Source organism: Carassius carassius, chromosome 20 (assembly GCF_963082965.1).
Source record: "Carassius carassius chromosome 20, fCarCar2.1, whole genome shotgun sequence".
Lineage (NCBI taxonomy): Eukaryota > Metazoa > Chordata > Actinopteri > Cypriniformes > Cyprinidae > Carassius > Carassius carassius.
Genome location: NC_081774.1, coordinates 21,007,443 through 21,033,897, shown reverse-complemented (window position 1 = coordinate 21,033,897; position 26,455 = coordinate 21,007,443). Strand labels below are relative to the sequence as shown.

Below are 26,455 nucleotides of genomic sequence, written 5' to 3'. Positions count from 1 at the left end.
CTGTCTGACAGATGTAAATCTTCTAGTAGCTGTGCGTGAAAACTGCCATCGTTAATCTTGCAGAGACGGCGAGCTTGAGCGTGGAGTTCTTAGGCGTGCGTGAGCAGGAGTAAGTATTCTGATTAATTATTTTGTATAGTATTTAAAAATGTAACGACAGGGCTTGTATCTATGGGCTTCTCTCTTGACGTCTCCGCGATTGCCTGCGAGCTTCTCCTCCTGTCTGTACGGTAATTTCTCTACTGTGCGACAGAGAGTCGAGTGGTTATGAACCAATCGTTAGCCTATTTTTACAAAAACTGTTTCTACGGGGCCATAATGTAACATAGAAGGTAATGGAGCCCTTTATACATTGTCATGTATCTTTAGAAATAAATAATGGACAAATGGAGTCTTTAAACCCCTCAGATGAAAAGTTATTCGCTGTCAAAGTGACGCCAAAATGAATGGGAGTCAATGGGATGCTAATGCAAGTGAAGTTCTGCTACAAGATGGCGGCACCAGGCCGACTTCAACTTCCGGTCGACTTCCTTCCCGCCTGGTTGCACATGCACCTTGAATTTTTTTTATTAGTTTGTCCACAAAGTGGCAACACTGGCCTGGGCTGTTGTTTCACACAGCCAAAAAAATAACAAACTCAACAAGAACAACCTACCAGAGACCGCAACATTTGTAGATGGAAGCATTGATAAGTGGTTAACAGATAGCCACAACTCTAGTTTAAACGAGTATAAAGGCAGTGTTATTGGTCATAACTTCTGACAAGTAATAGCGCAGACACTGGACGAAGATGATTTTCAAATGTAGTTTAGTTTGACTTCAGTGGACAGAAACACACACAATTATGTCGAAATGCGCGGTCTTGGTGAGTGACCACGTAAACACGATCTTAAATGATTTATAAAGTCCTCATGTGCATCAGGTTTTAAAGAGGCAGTGCTGCTTTTAAAGTGAAACCTGATGAAGTCTGTCATCGATCACAGAAGAAAAAAAGAAATCACTGGAATGTTCTATAGCTGATGAACTTTTGTAGCTTGAATAAAGATGAATCTATATGTATATGTATAATTTATAGTTTATGTGAATATTGTTTTAAGTTTACTTAAATTAAAAGTTGTTAGGCTATATTTTTAATAGCCTAAATGTAAAAAAAATGTTGAATGGCTATAATTAATGGCTCAAACTGAGGTGAAAATGCATTTAAAAGAGACATCCGTAGCAGTATTGTTATCAAAAATACTGGCCTTTGTTAATAATAGGCTACTTAGTAAAGAATTGTCATTAAACAAATTTAATTTCTGGATCTGGAAAAAGAAAGAGATCTGGATGGCCCCCTTCAAATTTTCAATTCGAAAATCTGACCCTCAGATGAAACTAATTGAATAGCCCTGTTCTAAGCCAACTGTCAAATCAGGCAGGAAAATGAAGTGAAACTATTAACAACTAAATAAATGTTCACAAGTAAATTTAGCTATACAGTCTATAGTTTGATGGTTCAAGTTAATAGGCATTTCTTTAATTAAAACAACTTCACTTTTTAATCCACACCCATATAAGTGTCAGTTAACTTCCAAGACAACTGTCGAATTGGTTAGGAAAATGAATTAAAAATGAACAACTAAATAACAAGATTACAAGTTTGACTCCATTATGAGCATCTTCATGTAAAATACAAAATGTTTGCTCTTCTAACAAGCTGGTTATCTGAATCAGGTATGTAAGATAAGAGAAACATGCAAAATATGCAGAGCTGGAGTGGAAAACCGTTGATCTAGTGTTTGAATCTTAGACAGTTGAGTGCATGTTGAGTACATTAAGTACTTTTTTTTTTCTTGGTTCATTAAATGCACCATCTGGGTACATGAAGTGTGCTTTTTCCTTTTGCAATTTTCAATATCAGCATGCTACTCACACTATTTAGTACATGGATTGGAACACATCTTATTCCTCTACAGAGATGTAATTATATGGTGTGTGTGTCGTGTCTGCAGCACAGAAGTGGATGTATGGTGGTCTGCACAGTAACATGTTGCTGCAGTACCTGGCCTGGGTCACTTACCCAGTGGTTCTCATCACCTTCTCCGCTGGCTTCACACAGATAGTGGCTCCACAGGCAGTGGGTGAGATACTCACCCATACTCAAGTAATCAATGTAAGCCAAATGGCTTTACATGTTCTCAGATCTCTTTATAACTCCCTCTATCTTTTCTCCTCAAGGCTCTGGGATCCCAGAGATGAAGACCATTCTCCGAGGTGTGGTGCTGAAAGAGTACCTCACTTTCAAAACCTTTGTCGCCAAAGTGATTGGCTTAACGTGTGCCCTTGGAAGTGGCATGCCTCTGGGCAAAGAGGTGCATGAAAGGGGGAAATCTGATCCTAGATAAGCATTCTAATGCTAAAATAGTTCAAGCCTTCGTACTGTGATCACATCTGTTATTTCTATCTCCTCTTGCATCCTCAAGGGACCATTTGTTCATGTTGCCAGTCTGTGTGCTGCTCTGTTGAGCAAATTCATGGCCTTGTTTGGAGGAATCTACATGGTGAGATGCTTTCTACTAATGCTGTCTTTTGCCAGTAACTTTCTGACATTTCATACTTTGGTAACACTTTGTAATACCTTCCACTAACAAACATTATTATAACATAATATGCTTTACAGAGCAGAATTTACAATCAAATAATCAGAAATGTCTTATATAGTGGCTCCATTAAGAATTTACACTCTTTTGGGCACTTAAAATTTTATGAATCTCATTGCATTAGATAAAAAATATGAACATGCTTCAACATTTTGCTCTTTTGTACACACGGCACAAGTTCTAAGTCTATCTGATATTTTCAGACTCTTATTGAAAAGGAAATAATGAATTAAACAACAATCGTTGGGGAATAATCTACTATTAATATTTGACTGTATGTTAACTATTAATCAATTAAACATCTTAATGAAGTGGTCTGTTAATAATGAACTATTAATGAGAGATATTACAAAGCATTACCAATGACTTGTGTTTGTATCATCACTTTACATGTCACTGCACTTGGAACGTCATGGCCTTGTTCTTCCAGTCTCATCTGCGTGTATCATACAAACAAGCAGCTGAGAGATCTCTAGGGTTTTTTTGTTAGTCTGTGATTAGTCAGAGTACATAAGGTATCAGTTCTCGAGGGAATTGCAAGCGCTGTGACGGGAGCCGTTTGTAAATCATGATTAAATGAGTCAAACGGCCTTTGTGTGATACCATATCAACCCTCTGGACTTTGCCCACAAACTAACCTAAGAAATCACAGCATGCTGGGGAATGGATCAATAACATGTTGTTAGAGCAGAGTGAATCTGACAGAAAATCGGAGACCACAAACATTCCGGCACATTTGAACTGTTTCACTGTAATTGAATGCACTTTAATTAGGCAAATTTCAATGATATGTTTACACCGTCAGTCAGGCTGTGGGGTCCGGGGTAACGGCCGTGCTGATAATTATTTGTCTGATACCTCATACCTGTGGGTGTTACTCTGATACTGGGATATAAATAAGCACCAATTAGTGCCAGGGTAAAAGAAAAATACTCTAGTAGCAAGATAAAGAGGGTTATGGAAGCCTGTTTCTGCCAGTTGAATAAAAAAATTGTGAGTTTTTTTCTCAGAATTGCATGATACAAACTCTTCTTTTTTTCAGAATTGTGTGATGTAAACTAGCAGTTGCGATTAAAAAGTCAGAATTGTGGGTTATAAAGTCGAAATTCTGAGAAATAAAGTCAGAATTTTTTTTTTTAGCTATTACCCTAACCATCTCAGAACTGGATATTATTAATCATAATTACAATATTTATCTCGTAATTGTGGCCTTTATCTCACAATTCTGACCTTTTCTTAGAATTAAAAGTCAGAAAAATAAAAGTCAGAGTACTAGATATAAACTAGAATTGTGAGTATATCCTGCTATTCTGTCTTTATAACTCTCATAATTGTAACTCTTAGGAAAATTGCAATTGTGAGATAAAAACTCATAATAATTTTTTTTATTTTTTATTATTCAGTGGTTGAAATGGGCTTCCATAGGGCATAATATTGCCACACTGAGAGAAAATTCACCTATGATATCAGAATAATATATTGGGGTAATTGCGGTTTATCAAATTGTTTATTTTTTTTAGATACAGACTTGAAACAACAGCAGTGTAAGTGCTTAAAGTATTGATAGGTTTTGAAAGAACAGAGTGCAGATACTCACATGTATGTGTGTGTATTTTGATTTACTGCTGAAGGAAGAGCCCTTTGAGGGAAACAAGGTAAGATGCAGGTATTATTATGTTTGGGTGTGTCCATGTGATCAGATTGATTGAAAGTGTTATAATGAACGAAAAAAGCAAATTTTTTTTTTTTTAATCTCCATTTGTGATTCTTTTTTTTTTATCAAGTTTTTATCATTTTTCCATTGTAAATTAGAGTCTTACTGGACTTCATCCTCCCTGGCCGTAGCAGACCGTCCACAAAGATAGCACATAGTGAATGAAAGAGCAGTGTTTGTCCATTTTTTTTATTGTGTTCATAGCAATACCTTGTCCCGCATGTCGTTGCCATGTATCCGTCAGTGTAATTACCCTGTTCCACTCTTGGCTGCCTGTAAAATGCCACGGCGACAGTGGTTTGAAACAGGATTGCATGTATTGGGTTTTCTTGTTGATCTGACAGAACGAGCTGAGAAACACAGAGATGCTGTCAGCCGCCTGTGCAGTGGGGGTGGGCTGTTGCTTTGCAGCCCCTATTGGAGGTAAGTCCAGACATTGTGATCATACCTGGTCACTGGAGATAATGCCATATCGCATTTGCGACAGTAACGTTCCCCTGTATATTACCAGCATTGAGCAGAGTTGTTTGTCATATGATCTGCTGTGTTGTGGCAGGAGTGCTGTTTAGTATTGAGGTCACATCTACGTTCTTTGCTGTGAGGAACTACTGGAGAGGATTCTTCGCTGCAACCTTCAGTGCCTTTATCTTCAGGGTGCTGGCGGTGTGGAATAAGGATGAGGGTGAGGGAGAAATCCGTTATGATAGTCAGCACAGTCAGATGATTAATTCGTCATAAATTTCTGTCAATCTCTCTTCGCCATATTGCAGAGACAATCACGGCTCTCTTTAAAACACGCTTTCGTCTGGACTTTCCCTTTGACCTACAAGAGCTTCCAGCTTTTGCTGTGCTAGGGTTTGTGTCTCACCTTTGACATCTTTCTCCTAAACACAAATTAGATTTACATCATTTAAATGATGGTAGTCAAAAGACAGATTTCCTGCAAACTGATATCCTTGTCTAAGAACATTAGTGTTAAAAATGTCTAAGCTCTTTAGAGGTTCACACGACTTGTCTGTAAATCCAACTAATTGGATATTCTTAGTTCTTAGCTGTAAAATAAAAATGTGTAGTGATCATAGTTATACAGTATCTCTTGTCGTGTTTTTTAGATTGATGTTTCAGTTCTTCTGTTGATTTTTTTTTTTTTTTTAGGATTGCCAGTGGATTTGGAGGGGCATTGTTTGTCTACCTAAACAGGATTATAGTGGAGTCTATGAGAAAACAGAAAACCATCAACAAGTTTTTGCTAAAAAAGTGAGTTTTTTACAGCTTCTCTTGCACTAACAATAATTCTTGTTGTACAATGTATTTTGTTTAGGCACTAGCTCAGTCAATTAATTTTTTAATTTATAAAAAGCAATTATTCTTTCTCATGTTTGCTTCCCATAGAAGACTAGTGTATCCAGCAGTGGTCACTCTTCTTGTCTCGACACTCACCTTTCCTCCAGGGTTTGGACAGTTTATGGCTGGCCAGGTCTGATGTTTGAGATTTACTGTGAAATTTTCAGATTTTTTCTTTCCACACAACCAGCATTTTTCAGTCTTTCAAGTGTGCTTCATGCTGATAGATTTATTTGTTCCAGATAATTAAGTAATTATGCATTAAATAACTAACTGTGCTGCCTTCTCATTTAGCTGACTCAACATGAGTCACTAGTGGCACTGTTTGACAACCAAACCTGGTACAAGCAAGGTGTTGCTGAGGAGTTTGTGTACTCAAGTCACGAACCTCAGGCATGGAAGCACCCACAAGTCAGTGTGTTCATCACACTCCTCCTCTTCATTGTCATGAAGGTGTGTCTAAACCTTATTATGTAAAATATAAAGGAAAATAAAAAGGAATAATTAGACCAAAAATTTAAATCTGCTGAAAATATACTCAGGCCTCAGGCCATTCAAGATGTAGATGGGTTTGTTTCTTCATCAGAACAGATTTGGAGAAATTTAGCATTACTGCATCACTGTATCTTCTGGCGTGAATGGGTGCCGTCAGAATGAGAGTCTAAACAGCTGATAAAAACAGCACAATAATCCTAAAGTAATCCACATGACTGCAGTCCATCAATTAACATTTTGTAAAGTTGAAAGCTCCTGGTTTGTATTAAATAAATCCATCATTGAGAATTTTTAACTTTAACCTGTTGCTTCTGGCCAAAATAAAGGTCTATAATGCAATATATTGCTTCCTCAGGTGAAAAAGTCCATCCCCTGTTGTTCTCTCAAATCAAAATCCACCAACATATCTCTTCAGAACTGTTTTTATTTTTAAACGGTGCTTGATTTGTGCATACTTATCCTTTATACCTTTTCACTGGAGAAATATTATGTATCCCTCATTTTATAATATTATGGGATAGAATACTTATATTTAGCCAGAAGCAATGATTTGAAGTTAAAGACATGTTAATGATATATTTGTTTATTATAAACACATGATTTTAACTTCGCAAGATTGTAATTGATAGACTGGAGTGGTGTGGATTACTTGTGGGTTATTTTGATGTTTTTAACAACAGTTTGGACTCTCATTCTGACAGCACCCATTCAGGGACTGGTGAGCAAGTGATGTAAATTTCTATAATTCTGTTCTGAAGAAGAAACAAACTCCCCTACATCTTGGATAAACTGAGGGTAAGTACATTTTAAGTCAATTTTAATTTTTAGGTGAAATATTTCTTTAACAGCTATTTTAAACACAGGGCAATATGTGACAATATGATTAGAAACACCCTTGCATTAGCGTTAACTAGTTTTTTTTTTTTTTTTGTAATTTGATGCAAAGGTGATTTAATACAAAGTACAGTGTTATAAATTTACATACATTTAAAAAAAAATCTAAATATAAAAAACTTTTGAGGATTTATGATGCTGATTACTATTTAAAGTGTCATCAGTCTTGTGAAAAAGGTCCATTGTGTATGTTGAATTGTGCTGATATATTACAATAAATTAATATATTATTGCTTAATTATTAAAAAAAAATCTTTGTCCAAGTGTGTGACCTTGTTGCTTCTAAATGTTTTCCTCAGTTCTGGATGTCAGCTGTGGCCACAACAATGCCTGTGCCTTGCGGGGCCTTCATGCCGGTTTTCCTCATTGGTATGTGATTATAGTGTGTGCGTGTCATTTTTGAAAGTCAACACTGTGGGATATGCTTTTTTTTTGGTTTCCATTTCAATTCCCTATTCTATGAGCAAAGCGGTTTGACTTTATTTTACAGTACATGTACTTACAGTGCACTTAACTAAGAAAGTACTGGTAGTATACAGTAACTATAGAGTATAAGGGTTAAGCTTAGGGGTAGGTTCAGGGTTAGTACCTAGTTATTACCTAGTTATAGTAATTACTTTAATAAGCACACAGTATATACATGAGGAACAGGACTGTGAAATAAAGTGACAATTTTGAACATTATTTTGCTCTTGTGTTCATACCAGCCATCATACATTTGTTTGTTCTTAATGGTTGTTTTCCTTTTCCCGCAATCATGTTCTCCATTCCCATCCCTCATCACTGTCTGACTCACTAAAGCCTGTGTGTAAACACGTCAAAATCACTGGAGTCAATGTTTGTGACCTCGCGTAAGTATTCGTCAAGCACGTGTTGGTGTTTTTTCCTTCCCATAATTGGTGTTTTTGCCACCTCCAAAATGTCATCGAATCGACGTTGTGAATTCTGTGTGTCGTACAGGAGCTGCGTTCGGTCGACTGGTCGGCGAGAGCATGGCCGCCGTCTTCCCCGATGGGATACACATCGACAGCACTGTATATCCCATAGTTCCCGGCGGATACGCAGTTGTAGGTGAGAGAGGGGCGATTGTGCATGCCTTCTCGCGGATGTCCATTTGTTTTCTTTCAAAAGCCATCAGTTTCATCCCTGTCGTAGCTATATCTTATTCACACAAGTAATTAAACCTGCAGGGTGTTGTATGCAAGAGTCATACATTTTTCATTAACCCACACAGACCAACAGCCAAATTAGATCTTGCCTGTGAAAATGGCTGCATTGTGCAGCGGAGCAGAAAGCTTGTCAGGAGCACAATAGGAAATCAGATGGCTTGCGGCGGGTGACTGCTACTGTAATTTGATGCGGGACGAAATGGTGATTCCCACAGGGGCGGCGGCTCTTTCTGGCGCAGTCACTCATACCGTGTCCACCGCCGTCATTGTGTTCGAGCTGACCGGTCAAATCTCGCACATCCTGCCCGTGATGATCGCTGTGATATTGGCCAATGCCGTGGCTCAGAGTCTGCAGCCTTCCCTCTATGATTCCATCATCCGGATCCAGAAACTTCCCTACCTGCCAGAGCTGGGCTGGGGACAGGAGTGAGGGCTGTTATGTAACCTTTACCAAATTATCACTCTCATATCATTGCCCTAGCTTTTTGAATGCTTACTCCCATGTCTCTCTCTCTTTTTTTTTTACCTGTAGGAAATATAATATCCGTGTGGAAGACATAATGGTGAGAGACGTACGGTATATCACTCTCTCCTCCTCTTACCGGGATCTGCAGGAAGCTCTCATAACAGGCCAGCTTAAAACCCTGGCCTTGGTGGAATCCAAAGGTGAGACATATAAACTATCTATTAAAAGGTATATTTTGCACACAAAAAAAAATCAGTTGTTCTGCATTCCATTATCTTTACCATTATGAATTTTAAGACCAATTTTAGACAGCCTTATTTCCAAAGTGTCTTTTTTCCCCCATTTTGCTCAATATTGAAGTGTGATTTGGCTGAAATAACTCTGCAATATCAGCTTTTGATTGCTGAACAATTTATGGCATGAAATGAGCTGCACTCAAAATGAGTTTTCAGTGACTGATGCCAGTATCTAGAGAGCAAAGTAGTGCGCGTACATGTGTACTTTATATAATGCATATATAAAATATGAGTTTTATAAAGATCTTTAAAAGAAAATGACAAAAATTTACACCTTAATATATATTTATTATAATTATTAAGTTGGCTTGAGAAAGCCAATTACCAAACAATTGTTATTATTATTATTATACTTTTTAGAAAGGCTACATTAAACTGAGCAAATGTTACAGTAGTTTATAATGTTACAGAATATTTCTATAAATGTTGTTCTTTTGAACATCCTTAAAGAAAGCATACACAAAAAATATTTAAAAAGCATCACTGTTTTGAACATTTACAGCGGGTAAAATAAGTATTGAACACATTACCATTTTTCTCAGTAAATAAAAGTTGCTATTGACGTGAAATTTTCACCAGATGTCGGTATCAATCCAAGTAATCCATACATACAAAAAAGCTAAACAAATAAGTTTAGAAATTAAGTTCTGTGTTATAAAGTAGAATGACACAGGGAAAAGAATTGAACACATGAAGAGAGGGAGGTGCAAAAAGGCATGGAAAGCTATCAGTAATTAGAAAGCAATCCTGCCCCTTGTCAGTGGAAAATAATATTAGTTGGTTCAGTCCCAACTGATGGCCTACAAAAAAGTGTCTCATGACCAACGCGTCACACAAGAAACATTTAATGATGGGTAAAACTAAAGAGCTTTCTCAAGACCTTCACACCCTTATTGTTGCAAAACATACCAATGGCATTGGTTTCAGAAGGATTTCTATACTTCTGAATGTTCCACTGAGCACACATAATCCGGAAGTGAAAAGAACATCATTTCACCATAAACCGACCACGACCAGGTGCCCGTCGCAAGATTTCTGAGAGAAGAGTGAAAGGAATAATCAGAAGAGCTATCCAAGAGCCAAGGATCACTTGTGGAAAGCTTCAGAAAGACCTGCATGTACAATTGTTTCAAAGAAAATAATAAGTACAACAAGTAATGCACTCAACCGCTGTGTCCTGTATGCATGCTTACCATGCAAGGCTCTACTGCTGAAGAAAAAGCATGTTAAAACTAGTTTAAATTTTGCATTTAGACAAGCCTGTGAAATACTAAGAGAATATAGTCTGGTCTGAGACCAAAATGAAACTCTTTGGATGTCATAATACACACCATGTTTGGAGGTCAAATGGCACTGCACATCACCCCAAATCATCATGTTGTAGCACTGGCAAAATTCATATAACTGGAGGAAGGATGAATGGAAAAATGTACAGAGACATTTTTGTTTAAAATCTGCTGCAATCTACAAGGACGATGAAGATACAACAAGGGTGGACATTCCAGCGAGACAATGATCCCAAACACACAGCCAAGGAAACTCTCAACTGGTTTCAGAGAAAGTAAGTAAAGCTTCTAGAATGGCCCAGCCAGTCACCTGACTTGAACCCAACAGAAAATCTGTGGAAAAACTAAAAATCAGATTTCATAGAAGAGGCCCATGGATCCTTCAAGATTTGAAGACTGTTTGTGTGGAAGAATGGGGCAAAATCACACCTGAGCAATCCATACAGGAGGCTTCTTGAAGCTGTCATTACCAACAAAGGCTTTTGTACGAAGTACTAAGTACATTTCAGTAAGCGTGTTCAATACTTTTTCCCTGGGTCTTTCCATTTTATTACACCGAACTTAATTTCTAAACTTATTTGGATTGTTTTCTTTTGTATGTAAGGATTACTTGGGTTGTTACCAACATCAGGTGAAAATTTTATGTCAACAGCACCTTTAGAAATATGTTTACTGAGAAAAATGTTGGTGTTCAATACTTATATATGTATAATTATACTAAATGTTTCTTGAGCACCAAATCTGTATATTAGACTGATTTCTGAATATGTGACTCTAAAGAGTTTGAAATAATCCAAACTGAAGAACATCTGACCAAATGTACAAAGTCACATCATTTGAATTATTTGATTAGTGTAGAATCTGAAACATTTTGTATCTATTTTTTAAAGCTTTTACTTGTTTCAAGTTTTTTCAGAATCCTAGACATTTGTTTATTTCAAGGTTTATGTCAACTGTAAAAATGTGCCTAATAACAATTTTGAGTTAATATATGGCTTGAAAACTAGAAGTGTACAGATGTAGTGAATGAAGCTTCTGAATGAACCGTTTATTTGAAGTGTTTGTATGATGCTTTAAAATGGACAGTGTGCTAGAAAAGGAAAAATACAAATAAATAAGTGTGTAACAATGAGGTTGTAAATATTTCTTGACATTTTACTGATTTTAGTACAGTTTCTTTTCCAGACATTTTCTTGATGTTCCCAAATAAAAGCTCACATTTGGAAATGTAATCCCTCAATTCCACCTCATACCCTGTGGCAGACACATTCTTTACCTTCTCCATCTCCTTTCCCACCCGCCCTCCCACCATTTGCCTTTACTATCCCCCATTCTTCCAGCTATCCCACTGTGTCTCTCTCACTTCTCTCTTTCTCTCTCTTTCCCTCTCTTTCTGGTCTCTCTACTGTCTCCCTTGCCTGTGTCCCCACCTGGCTCCAGAGTCCATGATCCTGCTGGGCTCTATGGAGCGCTCCCAGCTGCAGACCCTGCTCTCGCAGCAGCTTAGCCGAGCTCGCAGGCTGGAGTACTTGAGGGAACGTGCTCAGGACAATGGCACCCGTGTGCCCACCTTCCCCCAAGACTCACCCCTCAGGACTGGTCGCGGCGTACGTTTCCTGGTATGAACTGGTATAATAGTAATAATAGCACATGTAAAATGGATATTCTTTTAGATAATTGCCAAAGATTACACGAGACATTATTATTATTAAATTATTAGTGTTTTTAAAGGGATCATGAACTGCCTTTGTTTTTTTATTTTGTGCTGTTCTCTGAGGATTTTTACATAAAAAAACATCATAATTTAGAAGAAATAGGCTATAGATTGTAGACTTGGAAGTAAAAACCCATTGATATGATTGGCTTGTGTATGTTTGACAGTCTATTTCCATAGATGGACACTGATGTGATTTAGGTTAAAAACTCATAAATACTTAGTATATATCAAACGATCTGTTAAACAGTCAAAGCAATAGCGACCACATAATAAAAGCAGTTGCTCACACTTGTGTGTTGTGACATGACTGTTGGATCCAATATAGTCGGGTCAGCGTTGTCTTTTAGTTTCAAAATTAAGTGAACAAAAGATTTCTTCCTGACGCAGTCTTAATTAAAAATATAGTTAATCCACTCTTTTCTATAATGTTGGGATCAGAAGGAATGCAATGCAAATACTGTTTTTCCACAACTTGGCACTACACGCTGTCTTGTTATCTGTCATTTGGTTTCTGCGTAGACCTGCGTATTCAGCTCTCTCTCGTAAGCACTTTGTGCGTGAATCGGTGGACGGGGCTAAACAGACAGCGATCTAGATATTCTTCTGTAGAGTTGGTGCTTATCCACACTATTATATCACAGAGTGGTACATTCCACAAACTGTTGTTTTGGCTTACTGCCTTCAGGATAAGATGTTTTTAGACTATTGAGGATGTTTTGTGTTCTGAAACTTGCAGGACACAAGATGAAGAATAAGATTTGAGAATTGCAGCGATGAGGCACATTTTCCATAATTAAGGACCTAAATTTCAGTCTTTGTAGTATTGCTTCAGAGGTCTTAAAATATAGCAAATAAGGCAAATGGACTCTTTTTATGGTTCCCTTACAGTGTTTATTGGTCATTATGAGCTTTTGTAAAGATGAACAACATAAACATTTCAGTGGCGGAGCTAGACTTTTAAAACAGGGGTGGCAAAGGGGTGGCAAGGTATTATTTTGGGGGGTCAATATACAAAGTGTTCAATTACACTAAAAATAAATTATTTGCCACAAAATGTATAAAGATTAAATTAAAGTTGTTTATTTTCCAAAATGTACACAATTATATATGTATTATGTATACAGCAAAAATAGAACAAGTATAAAAATTTGCACAGTAACTTTATAAAATCTAAACATGTTAATAAAAACAAATTACTATTAGTATATATAGTATATTTATATAGCCTACACTACACAAATAATATACAATTAAATTATGCTTATTTTAAATGTATTGTGTAGGCTAGGTATTAAAAATAATCTTTCAGTGCGCAAAACCATGATAATATGAAACGCTTCAAAACAGAGCGCACAAAGCGCGTATGCGCATCGCGGGTGCAGAATGATGTGCTCAAAGCAAAATGGGGTCACAGTGTGCTGCGCTGCACAAGTGCGCATTTAGAAGTTCACGGCACAAAGTGAAGAAATGTCGAGCGCACAAATCCTAGTGTATATCTGTCCAACACTTTATTGATCATTTGTTTCTTCACGGTTTTAAATTCCAGTTGTTGTGCGTTTGATGCCGATTCATAGTCCTTGTGGTGTGTGTGATCTAACTTAGCAGGCACACGGTAGCGAGTCGTTAAAACAGCAACAAATATGAAATACAAATACAAATAATAAAGTCATTTTATGCAAATCCACAGCCTTTTATCTACAGATCAAGCATTATAATGTGAATATATCATATTGGACAGAGCTTTACCGTGTATCTTGCTGAAACCGGACGAGGCGCGTGCGCTGGTTGAATAATACTGAATGGAGAATGATTGACAGCCGAAGAGGAGGGAAAACAAGTTTCCATAAACTGTAATTTGATGTAAATAGACTTCTGTCCCTCACATTAAGCTATGGAATGGCTTCAGATGACTTTGTGAAATTATAATCAGACCCTCTCAGACCCAAGTCACCCAAACTGACGTGAAAAAGTGCGAGGCGCCGAAAAGCGCGCTGTTTGCATCCCTGTATCTCCACGGCGGTTTTATTAAGAGTAACTTAGTTTAATATGCTGCATTACACGTGCCAATATGAATAAGCCTAAGTTACCTAATGTCTGTGATTGTTGCTGAACATTTGCTAACGACATGTTTTAAGCATCTTCACGCAGGCGTGACAGTATTAAGTTAACGTTAGTCAGTCAGTTTCACGAGGCTAGTAACGTTAAAGCTCATTTAAGTATTAATGCTAAGCACTACAGAGCAACGTCTCCCTTACTTCCCGTTAAAACAGTACTTTGTTTAATTTAATAACAATAAAAGCCGTACATACCAGCAAAACGCTCTTCATCTATCACGTGTGTGCTGCCGCGTTGTTTTGAAACCGTTTGGAACACGAAGGAGCTGCGTGTCAGCTTAACCAATGAAAAGTGTAGCAGCAACAGCACGCCTGTCCGTGCTGCGTAAGGATGCATTCACGTCCGCTGGGAGTTTTGAGAAATGTTCGTAAAAATCAAACAGTGTAATGTTTTCAGCGGGGTGGCAACAGGGGTTGCAAGGACTTCGTATGGGGTGGCAATTGCCACCCCAACTAGCCCTCTGGATCCGCCACTGAATCATTTCTCCTTCCGTGTTTAACTGAAAATGACATATGGGCTTGGAACAGCAGAGAGAAAGTAATAAATAATTTTCAATTTTGGGTGAAGTATTTCTTTAATTATGTTAAATATTAGTCTGACATTATTTTTGGAGTCTGTGTTCTCCAGTTGTCTGTTTATTCCTCAAGAAGAATAAAGTCAGGTGATTTTTTTTTCATGATTTCTGTTTCATCCCAAAGAATTCTTTCCTGGCAGGCTGTCATCTCTGAGTTCAGTAAAACAGCTGAGAGTATGTGAAGCCTGTGTTAGTAATCAAACTTACTTATAAGTGGATCTAAGAGACTGTTTTTCTCCAGATCTCCACTGAAGAGTCCTCCTACAGCCCCACACTGACTAACTCCCAGATCCCCCTCAAGTCTGCTCTGAAGACGGTGTCTGCAATCAGCAACACAGAGTCACTGAACAGTGTGTATATAGCACTTACTCACACATTTCAACTCCTACTCATGTATGTCTTGTTGCGAACTGTCTGCGACCCCCTGGTACGCACCCATCTTGTGATAATCTAATCACTCCTCTTCTGCAGGCTCTCCAAACCTCTCCTCTGGGGAACCTGTGAAGGAGCTAGTAGAGGTACAATGTCTCTCTAGGGATTGTGGGTGATACGTGGCACTTATGAAGCTGTAGATTTTACAGGTGCCCAGAACCTGAATATGGAACAAGAGTCTAAGGAAGGACCATCTGCTAAACCAGCCTTACAATTAGACTAAACATCTTGCTTGTTTCTTTTTTAAATGTTTTAGTGCTTGTTGTCTTAGGCTTTGTTCAGACATGCCTATCTTTTGCCCTATTCGACTTGCTTCTGTTTAGTTATATCCTATTTTAAACATTTATGACAAAATGTGATTCAACGCACATAAATATGATTCAAGTCTAATTAAATTTCATGGATTTTTACTCAACATTTGTACTGCAGAATATCCAAATTCACTCTTTACACGCACATGTGGCATTTACTATTGAATGCTGAAAAGATCGGCCTCACTTTAAATGGTTAAGGGTGTTTTTTTTCTAAGTATTCTTAACATAAAGATTTTTCTTAAAGGGGTGGTTGATTGCAACTTCAGTTTATTTTTGTTAGTGTGTAATGTTGCTGTTTGAACATAAACAATATCTGCTAAGTTAAAGGGTTAGTTCACCCAAATAGCAAAATTATGTCATTAATAACTTACCCTCATGTTGTTCCAAACCCATAAGATCTCTGTTTATCTTCGGAACACAGTTTAAGATATTTTAGATTCAGTCCGAGAGCTCTCAGTCCCTCCATTGAAACTGTGTGTACGGTATACTGTCTATGTCCAGAAAGGTAAGAAAAACATCATCAAAGTAGTCCATGTGACATCAGAGGGTCAGTTAGAATATTTTGATTCATCAAAAATACATTTTGGTCCAAAAATAGCAAAAACTACGACTTTATTCAGCATTGTCTTCTCTTCCATGTCTGTTGTGAGAGAGAGTTCAAAACAAAGCAGTTTGTGATATCCGGTTCGCGAATGAATCATTCAATGTAACCAGATCTTTTTGATCCAGTTCACCAAATCGAACTGAATCGTTTTAAACGGTTCGCGTCTCCAATACGCATTAATCCACAAATGACTTAAGCTGTTAACTTTTTTAATGTGGCTGACACTAGAGGTCTTCACAGTGCACCCGAGACCCGTCGACCCCGGACCCGACCCGGGACCCGTACGGGTTCGGGTCTATATTTTAAATCATCAGCCGGGTCCAGGTTGGGTCCGAATCTATTACCTCGGGTCCCGGGTCTGTTTAAAATTGTGTGTAATACCCGTGCGATCGGAGTCATTGGACTCGGAGAACACCCGGCCATGATCAAAGACTGCTTGTGTTTTTTGTAACTTGCAACTTGTAAAATTAGGAAAAGAAAAGAGGGAGCCAAAAAAAGTGATCTCTCTCTCTCTCTGCTTTTAGAAGCAGAGCGCGCAGACTCAGAGTTAATACAAGTGCACGCACGGTATTAATGCTTGCAGACTTGACACACTCATATTTAATATATTTCAAATCAGCAACACAATCTGAGGTGAACTGTCACATAAATGTTTTCTATGAAGCTCAAATTGCGTTAAAGCATTTTAGGTTGATACAGCTAGCACGCATGTGCAGTCTCGAGCGCATTTCATGTTTCTATGGCAACCAGTGAGGGACACTTCAACCGCCAAACCGCGTTTTACATTTTCTCCCATTTTTATAATATTATAAATGAACCGTTTAATCTTAAAGTTTTAGTGGTTCAGATTCAGACTCGATGTAGAGCAGAGAGCACAGAGATCAGATGATAGCAAATAAATAATGTCAGCGGCCATGGCATTGCACGAGCGATCGTTATTATAGTTCAAAAGGGCAGACAGTTGAGGTTATTATGCGAGTTAACTCGAGTCAGAATGTACATGTGCACAGTAGCATTTGTCATCCGTCACCGGATTCCTCTGGAATAACGAGAGGAATAACATGAATAACTTTCTTGTCGGAGGATTGTAATGCATCACAGGCAGTCAGGTACAAGGAAGAGAGACTACGGCTCTTTAAATTAGGTAAGACAAAAAGTTGTATTTTTCGCAACAGGTTTATTGACTTGTAATAGCAATTTAAGGTGGAATATGTGAACGTCGGGTCCAGTCGGGTCTGTGTCTTCCCGGCGGGTTCGGGTCCAGATTTCAAATAATATACGGGGTGGTGTTGGCGCAATGGCACATGCCTTTGGTGTGAGAGACCCGGGTTCGAATCCACTGTGAGACACCAATGTGTCCCTGAGCAAGACACTTAACCCCTAGTTGCTCCAGAGGCGTGCAACCTCTGACATATATAGCAAATGCAAGTCGCTTTGGATAAAAGCGTCAGCTAAATGAATTAATGTAATGTAATGTAATATACGGGTCTGGGTCGGGTCCGGGTAGGCATTTCTCAGATCTACACGGGTCCGGGTCCAGCTTTTGAAATATTAGACGGGTCCGGGTCGGTTCGGTGTAGTACACGAATTTTTGGACCCGTGAAGACCTCTAGCTGACACTCCCTCTGAGTTCAAACAATCCAATATCCCGGAGTAATTCATTTACTCAAACAGTACACTGACTGAACTGCTGTGAAGAGAGAACTGAAGATGAACACAGAGCCGAGCCAGATAACGAACAAAAGAATGACTGGTTCTCTCTTACAACAGACATGGAAGAGAAGACAATGCTGAATAAAGTCGTAGTTTTTGCTATGTTTGGACCAAAATGTATTTTCGATGCTTCAAAATATTCTAACTGACCCTCTAATGTCACATGGACTACTTTGATGATGTTTTTCTTACCTTTCTGGACATGGACAGTATACCGTACACACAGTTTCAATGGAGGGACTGAGAGCTCTTGGACTAAATCTAAAATATCTTAAACTGTGTTCCAAATATAAACGGAGGTCTTACTGGTTTGGAACGACATGAGGGTAAGTTATAAATGACATAATTTTGCTATTTGGGTGAACTAACCCTTTAAGAAAAAGTTCAATGCAAATGGCGATCTTATTTTAAAATACTGGCAGTTTAATGCCTTCACAAACGGCACATTGGGACTACAACATACTTCCCAGGGTTCATGACATAACAAACCCAGATAAACCCCGCCCCCGGGAAAATGTAGCAAAGTGTGCGAGGCCATGCTGCGCTGCTTTAAAGATGAGGAAGAGAAAACTAGAGCTGCACATAAAAATCTATTCATATCTAATGATTCTAATGGATTCACAAGTTTCAAAATTAGTGTTCTAAAGCAGCGTTTTTTAAAGGTCCCATGACATGGATTATTTCCTTTTCTTTAAATGCTTTTTAATGTTTCCTTAGGTGTACTTATATTGTTAGTATGATTTTTACCTTTAAAATTTAGAAATAAAAAGCATTTTTATATCCTGATATTAGCCCTCTGGCTTGAATGCTCTGTTTGAAGGGGCGTGTCTGCTGTGAGACTCAGAGTAAACGACAACTGTTGTGATTGGCTGACATCTTTCCATTTGAAATGCGTATTACATGTGGAACCGCTCTCAAATATATATATATATATATATATTTACTATTACAGCTGTCGAGATTAACGAATCGTGGAAGTGATGATTATATAATTATTTTTTCGATCTTTTCCCATCACATGAAAAGCTGCAGTGATGAGCATTGAGTAGACAGAGTCTGTTTATCGCGTGAATGCAGTCATCTCGTCATTATTGCAACACGTTTTCTCTCACAAAATGCTTTCACCACAACTAACAGCAAACACATGAATACAGTAAGAGCTTTGTTGTGCAGCATAACAGCGTCATTCATTGTAACGGCAGTTCAGGCAAGAGTGCAGATATACTCGCAATGTGTGAGAGCTCCGAAAAAAAGGGAGCGTTCTTTGATCGCTCTCTGTAGTTAAATCACAATTTAAATAACAGATTTGTTTCATGCTACTAAGAGAAACAACGTGAAGTTGATCGTTTAGTCACTGGCTTGATTCACTGATGCATAAACAGTATTAAATGATTTAGAAAGAAAGTCTGTGTGAACTTGAATAATTAGCTACACTTCAGAAATCACTGATCACAGATAAGGCATTAATGAACAGGGTTACTCACTGTTTGTGCCGGTGCTGTCGAATCCATATCATAAAAGTCTGTTTGTAACGCCTGTCCTGACATTGCGACTGAATTATATGTAAATATTTGGGCGGGCAAAGCAGAGAAAGGGAAGGTAACAATTCTCCTTACAACGTCACAAAGAGGAGATTCAAGATCAGCCCGTTTGAGCTTCCATTTTCTCAAAGGCAGAGAAAGATAGCAAAATCTCGATTTACACCGATTAAGATTTCTAGAAACTTGGGGACCATATACAGGCCAGGGGAACTCATATTAATATTAAAAAACCTCAGAAAGTGAAATTTTCATGTCATAGGACCTTTAATAACATTCTTAAGATTTTTTTTTAATCCAGCCCCAGATAAAAAAATTAAATAATACAAAATTATGATTAGAACTTAAGTGCAGTGTGAACAAAGCCTTAGTCTGTGTTTCTTTGGAGTTTCACCTCATGTTTCAGTGGACTCCCACAGGACTTTTCTTATCAATCGACATGTTGACAGCACACAGTGAGCGTTTTGTCAGCCTGGCATTAACATGGGATTTCGGCTGCTGTATTTATTTGTTACACACCCCTTTTTGCCTTTCTCTTTGGAGGAACGACAGCTCTGTGTCCCTTGATAATAGTCAATGTTGAAGGTGCAGCCGTTAAGAGAGCGTTGCGTTAGAGTAACATTAACGCTTTATGCTCCTCCCTTTTCTATCTGTTTTGTCTGGAAGAGCAATGCTGGCCCCATGGCTCCTAAGAGGAGCAGGAGGCCCAAGCGTGTGAAGATACCCATGGCGGTAAGAACGCAGCCGCAGAGACTCGTTCCGCTCGCCCACAAACACACATCATTGGGTTGGCAGTGGCACAGCCAATAGGGTCTTTACTCAGAGGCCTTATTGCGGTCTGCCGTTGTGCTGTATTGATACTCCCCTCCAGCTTAGTACTTCCCCTCTAGGGAACAGGGAAGAAGCTGACTCATGAAATGATTCATGCCATGCTATGAAGTGTATATTTATCTCTCATGGGGTTGAGCGCGTTAGTGTGACGCAAGGCTTGGTTTTGCGGTTGTCAAGAACCAGGACAGGCCCCAAATGTTTGTAAACCTACAGGCGGACATCAGGGGATGCTGCAGTTGGACCAATTTATTTTGAACAAATCCTTAAAAGTTGGTTCAAGTCCAATTTTGAACTGGAGCCTTAAAGGGTTAGTTCTCCCAGATAGCAAAATTATGTAATTAATAACTTACCCTCATGTTGTTCCAAACCCGTAAGACCTCCGTTTATCTTTGGAACACAGTTTAAGATATTTTAGATTTAGTCCAAGAGCTCTCAGTCCCTCCATTGAAACTGTGTGTACGGTATACTGTCCATGTCCAGAAAGGTAAGAAAAACATCATCAAAGTAGTCCATGTGACATTAGAGGGTCAGTTAGAATATTTTGAAGCATCGAAAATACATTTTGGTCCAAAAATAGCAAAAACTACGACTTTATTCAGCTTTATTCAAGACTTTCAGACTTTATTCAAGACTTTATTCAATTTATTTTATTGTCTTCTCTTCCATGTCTGTTGTGTGAGAGAGTTCAAAACAAAGCAGTCTGGATATCCGGTTCGCGAACGAATCATTCAGGTCACCAAATCGAACTGAATCGTTTTAAACGGTTCGCATCTCTAATACGCATTAATCCACAAATGACTTAAGCTGTTAACTTTTTTAATGTGGCTGACACTCCCTCTGAGTTCAAACAAACCAATATCCCGGAGTAATGCATGCACTCAAACAGTACACTGACTGAACTGCTGTGAAGAGAGAACTGAAGATGAACACAGAGCCGAGCCAGATAACGAACAAAACAAAAACAGAACCGGTTGCATCGGTTTTCGGATCACCAGTAGTTCTTTCGGACAGTTCGATTCAATAAACCGGTTGAAGAAAACGGATCACCGGTTCTTTTGCGCTCGACGTAATGGCGTCATTTGCGATGATTGCCCTTGATTCAAGCCTTCGGTTTACCCGCGCTCATAACACTAGTACAGAATCAGTTTAGAATCAATCACCAAAAGAATCAGCTCGGCTCGGTGTTCATCTTCAGTTCTCTCTTCACAGCAGTTCAGTCAGTGTACTGTTTGAGTGCATGAATTACTCCAGGATATTGGTTTGTTTGAACTCAGAGGGAGTGTCAGCCACATTAAAAAAGTTAACAGCTTAAGTCATTTGTGGATTAATGCGTATTAGAGATGCGAACCGTTTAAAACGATTCAGTTCAATTTGGTGACCTGAATGATTCGTTCGCGAACCGGATATCCAGACTGCTTTGTTTTGAACTCTCTCACACAACAGACACGGAAGAGAAGACAATGCTGAATAAAGTCGTCGTTTTTGCTATTTTTGGACCAAAATGTATTTTCGATGCTTCAAAATATTCTAACTGACCCTCTAATTTCACATGGACTACTTTGATGATGTTTTTCTTACCTTTCTGGACATGGACAGTATACCGTACACACAGTTTCAGTGGAGGGACTGAGAGCTCTTGGACTAAATCTAAAATATCTTAAACTGTGTTCCAAAGATAAACGGAGGTCTTACGGGTTTGAAACAACATGAGGGTAAGTTATTAATTACATAATTTTGCTATCTGGGTGAACTAACCCTTTAAACTCTCCAATAAAATTAAAAACCTTTCGAAAAGCTATTCCCTGTCTTAGTTCTTTATTGCCTTCGTAATGGCATCCAATCTACCTCACCCTCCCCTGGGCTGCGTTTCAATGTATTGCTTAAGCTTGCTAATGTTTAGTAAAGCTTGAGCCGCTTCGGTAGATTACATTAGTATGTGTAGCTTGTCTTGTGAACTGAGTGAATTGCATGACTGTTTGTGAGGACAAGAATGTATGAAAGAAACATTTGTGCATTTTTATGTCTAATTAATAAACTTGTTTTCAGGATACACCTGATGTTGAAGATGACATGTCAACAGCAGAGGTATATCAATTTAAGACTAACCCCTTAATTATGTTGTAACTGTATCATGATTCTTGTAGTGAGTCACATATTCTGAGGTAATTTCTATTTCATTGTAACTATTCTAGAATAAACAGAGGGGTTTGAAAGTTTGATCCGGGGAATTCGGGATTCTATTAAAACTCAAATGATGCCTTTGCATTTTTTTGAATTATTTATTTAATATTTAATGGACTGCTTATGGAGAGGATTATCTTATGATATTGCATAAATAGTATAAAATCTAGGATAATTGCACCTATCAGTTTACATATTTTATGGACATTTCTATATATATATATATAATATATATATATGTTTTTTTTATCTTTAATAGTTTTAACTTTTTTCTTAATTTTATTTTTCAGATAGCAGAGTGGGAGGAGCAACAGCTGGATGAGGCTGTTAATTTCAATAACTGTAAAATAGACCCCGCCCCCTTTCAGCTGGTGGAACGGACATCTTTGCATAAGGTAAAAGATCTGCTGTATCTGCCAAGCATAGTGCACTGCAGTGTATTTTTGTAGGCCAACATTTGTTGTTTACATCACCCTACTTCCCTTGACAAAAACCCAATAGGATTTTTACATTGGCTTTTGGGGTTATTACAGAAAAGCTCTGAAACCAAGTTAAACTTCACAAAATAACAAATGTTTTATGAATTTTGAAGCCTAAATACAGTCCCCAGAAGTGAAAACTAAATGTATTGTATGCACACCAATTACAGAGAAGTACAACAGTTACCATATGGTATTTGGTGGTGGTCAAAAAGAATTTAAACACTGAATTTTGAATAAATTTTTTCTCGTAAACTCAGAAATGTGGATCCGGACCACACAACCTTGGTGTTTGTCAAAAAACATAGGTAATTCAGCCTGGGATTTTTATGCAGGTGTTGAGAGAAAAACTATGACATTCTGTATTTGGATGGCAATAAAATCACCAGGTACCCCCTGTAAATGGTGAACATAACTTGCATCCCCTTGAGAAAGAATTACCATCCGAATAGGGCAAGAGCCCAGTTCTTTAACACAATGTGGCTGTGAAAAAAGACTAGTGAGCAGATGAGTTTACCTGTTCGGCATGATGACTTTTAATGTTCCTGACCATCTCTGTTGTTCCATTAGGCCATGTTAGCAACCATCTTTTTCAAGAAAAGTAAAAGCTTTATAAAAAAAAAAAACTAAAAAAAAAAAAACACAAACATTACTGATGTATTTTATTTCATAGAATAAAACATGAAAATGTCTTTAACTTGTGTGAACCACAGACCTTTTTTCGGTCATTTAACAAAAATCCCATAAAAAAAACTGACTTGTGGAAGATGAAGTGAAGGAAACAGAAGTGTAAAAATGCTTTTGGGTTTTAGGTCTAAAAAACAATGTCATCCCTACAGCAATCTTTTATTCGGCCATATAAAATGACAAAAAAATATCATAAAAGTATTGTTGATCATTTGTATGATATGTTCTGAAGCCACATGACAGGTTTTTGTTAGCAATAGATTGTATTGTAAGCCATATAATGTCATGGAAAAGCAAAGATAACACTTTTCACTATTAACTAGTTGCTTAGCATGCATATTACCAGCATTCTTGTTGTTACTTAACTAGCTGTTGACTTGCAAAGCACATAATAATGCCTTAATCTGCATGGCCATTCTGGATCCCATAACCCTTCCTAACACTTACAGTGCATGCAAAGTTATTCTTATTATCATTATTATTAAGTTGATTTTCTTTGGATCATTGACTTTCATTAAGTTAAATCTCTTTATTTGCTCATTTTATCTGTAAAAGGAAACCTGCCTAATAATTCTTCACACCTGAATTTAAGGAGTTATTCACTTCCAGCCTTCATGGACAATTATAGCCTATATCACTTCTAAATGAATAAATACAAAATAGTTATTACAATTGATGTGGTTTGGAATTGATCAAATGAGCTTGGGGAAAAAATATGATCAGAATATCAACTTGCCTAAAAATTATGCACACACTTTAAACTTAACAAGTACCTTACTATTAATAAGAAGCTAATTAGGAGTTTACTGTGGCAAAAGTCATAATTAATAGTTAGATAATAATGAGAATTGGTCCCCAAACTATAGACTCATTTCACATTTATTTATCCATATGTCAGACTTTATCTTTGTCCCTTTTGTTCAGACACACACCATCTTCTCACTACTTGGCCTGGATCATGCCTATGTAACCAGCACCGGACGTCTAGTAGGAGTGGTCTCTCTAAAAGAGGTGCGTGATTGTATGCTTTTACTAGCTCTTAGTAGAAAAACACATTTAAAAAAATGTCTGTTTATAGCTGCGTAAGGCCATCGAGGGCTCTGTAACTGTGACTGGCGTGAAAGTCCGTCCCCCGCTGGCCAGCTTCCGCGACAGCGGGAACAGCAACAGCGTCTCAGAGGTCACCGAGCTTCACAAGCTCTGGAGTCGTCACAGGAGCCTGGCGCTGCCACGGGAACCTAAGCTCCCCGACCTGGATGACCAAACAGAGCAGCCGTCTGAGGGAAGCCTGGTGAATGAGACTGAGTGCACAGAGCTGTCCAGTCAGAACAGCCCATTACACACAGACGACCAATCAGAGCTGCCCTATTCCGACGCCACACCCCAAGAGGAGCACCTCGCACAGCTCCCCTGTGACTGTACCCACCCTCTGGAGGATAGAGGCTCGGAGGTCGTTGGTGAGCAAAGCCTAGCTCCGATGGAGGAAGTGGTGAGCAAGGGAAGCCCCTTGCCCTCAAAGGGTCAGCCGGAATGACAGCTGCTTGCAGTCGGTAACGCACACTCCATTTACACCATAAACGGGATTGTAAAGTCAGGTTAAGGAAAACCTGGAGGAAGTATTTTAGCAGTGAAGCACACTCTCTGCTCCGTACTAATCAAACCAACCCTAATCTCTGGTCCTGCCTTCACACGAAACACGCTGTGTGTGTTTATATGTGTGGGATGTCATAGATAGCGCTGCAGTGTGAGTGCTGTGTGGCATCGGATGGGCTTGTAAGCGACTGTCTGTGTATTCCTCATAAATTTAGGTGTCTGTTGATTTGTGGCTTCATAGCGCATTTCGGTGTTGATTTATGTTGATGAGATTCATTTAAAGAAGTTTATGTTCAATGATGTCATAAGTGTGTTTGTTGATTTGTTGCTCGCTTGTGTGTGTGTTTCTTCGTCTTTGCGCAAGCGACAGAGTGTGCATAAGAAAAGTCGAGTGTGTGTGCGAGAGTGACTCAGCTGCACCTAGCCAACGCTCCCATCTGGTGCAGACACTTTAAATCCAAATAAAATTGTCTCTGAGAGCCAAACTACAATTTTGCTCTAAATATAGCCCTTAATAACCCACACTGCAAGGAAACACGGAGGGAGAGAGCGGGGGAAAGAAAGGGAATGGGTGGGCAAAAGAGGACACAGAAGACATGGAGAGAGAACAAGAACATGATGCAAAATAAGCAAAAGGCAGGAAGGACACAGGAACCAGTGTCGTGGAAAGGCAGGAGAATAAATGGGAAAATGGGGTAAACTGTGCTACTTTTTATTTAGATCAGGGGTAGGCAATGTTGGTGCTGGAGTGCCGATGTCCTGCAGATTTTAGCTCCAACACTGAAAAAAAACTTCACATATCTGTAGCCTTAGTAATCTTAAAGACCTTGATTAGATTGTTCAGGTGGGTTTCATTAGGGTTAGAGCTAAACTCAGGACTGACGTTGCCGACCCCTGATTTAAACCCGGCAAGAAGAAATAAGTCATCAGGGAAATTAATATGCCTGATTATATTTCAGAACAGATAAAGGTACAGATATATTACTTTTTTTGGGGGGGGAATGGCTGAGTGACACAACTTACCCCACATTAGGGGTAAGATGTGCCATGGATGTTGAGTCATTGGGCAATATTTGAACTATTTCAGGTAAAATATGAACAACTGATGAACATTAATCTTATATTTTTATGCTCAATATTCACCAACCAAAAAAATGTGTTTTTGCATGTACTGCAGCATGCGTATGGTTTAACGGTTAATAGCCTCTTTTGTTTTCTAGGCAATTCACCAAAATGTATGATAAATATTTTTAGACATGGTTAAATTTGTTTTGACATCAAACTCATTTTACCTGCCATGCAGAAAATTTCCTTTGACATGCATTTTTTTAACACACACAAAAAAATTGACAATTGTGAATCAGAGGCAGCTGA

General features: G+C 38.4%; 1 protein-coding gene across 5 annotated transcripts in view; it reads left to right on the top strand.

Moving 5' to 3' along the window:
- clcn2a (chloride channel, voltage-sensitive 2a) overlaps positions 1–26,067 on the top strand; it is an 87,783-nt gene extending 61,716 nt beyond the window's left edge. For 2 of the 5 annotated variants that reach the window (XM_059502159.1, XM_059502156.1), the window contains exons 4-25: positions 1,992–2,120; positions 2,218–2,351; positions 2,463–2,540; positions 4,265–4,294; positions 4,698–4,776; positions 4,910–5,035; positions 5,124–5,208; positions 5,509–5,610; positions 5,746–5,830; positions 5,992–6,150; positions 7,386–7,455; positions 8,047–8,157; positions 8,471–8,681; positions 8,788–8,921; positions 11,744–11,922; positions 14,951–15,059; positions 15,181–15,227; positions 19,977–20,042; positions 22,188–22,226; positions 22,613–22,717; positions 24,413–24,499; positions 24,567–26,067. In XM_059502159.1, the coding sequence (XP_059358142.1) occupies positions 1,992–2,120; positions 2,218–2,351; positions 2,463–2,540; positions 4,265–4,294; positions 4,698–4,776; positions 4,910–5,035; positions 5,124–5,208; positions 5,509–5,610; positions 5,746–5,830; positions 5,992–6,150; positions 7,386–7,455; positions 8,047–8,157; positions 8,471–8,681; positions 8,788–8,921; positions 11,744–11,922; positions 14,951–15,059; positions 15,181–15,227; positions 19,977–20,042; positions 22,188–22,226; positions 22,613–22,717; positions 24,413–24,499; positions 24,567–25,022 (2,621 nt within the window). In that variant the 3' untranslated portion in view covers positions 25,023–26,067. The remainder of the gene's footprint in view (positions 1–1,991; positions 2,121–2,217; positions 2,352–2,462; positions 2,541–4,264; positions 4,295–4,697; positions 4,777–4,909; positions 5,036–5,123; positions 5,209–5,508; positions 5,611–5,745; positions 5,831–5,991; positions 6,151–7,385; positions 7,456–8,046; positions 8,158–8,470; positions 8,682–8,787; positions 8,922–11,743; positions 11,923–14,950; positions 15,060–15,180; positions 15,228–19,976; positions 20,043–22,187; positions 22,227–22,612; positions 22,718–24,412; positions 24,500–24,566) is intronic. The other 3 variants (XM_059502157.1, XM_059502158.1, XM_059502160.1) reach the window with 3 other exon arrangements.
- Positions 26,068–26,455: the final 388 nt, after the last annotated feature.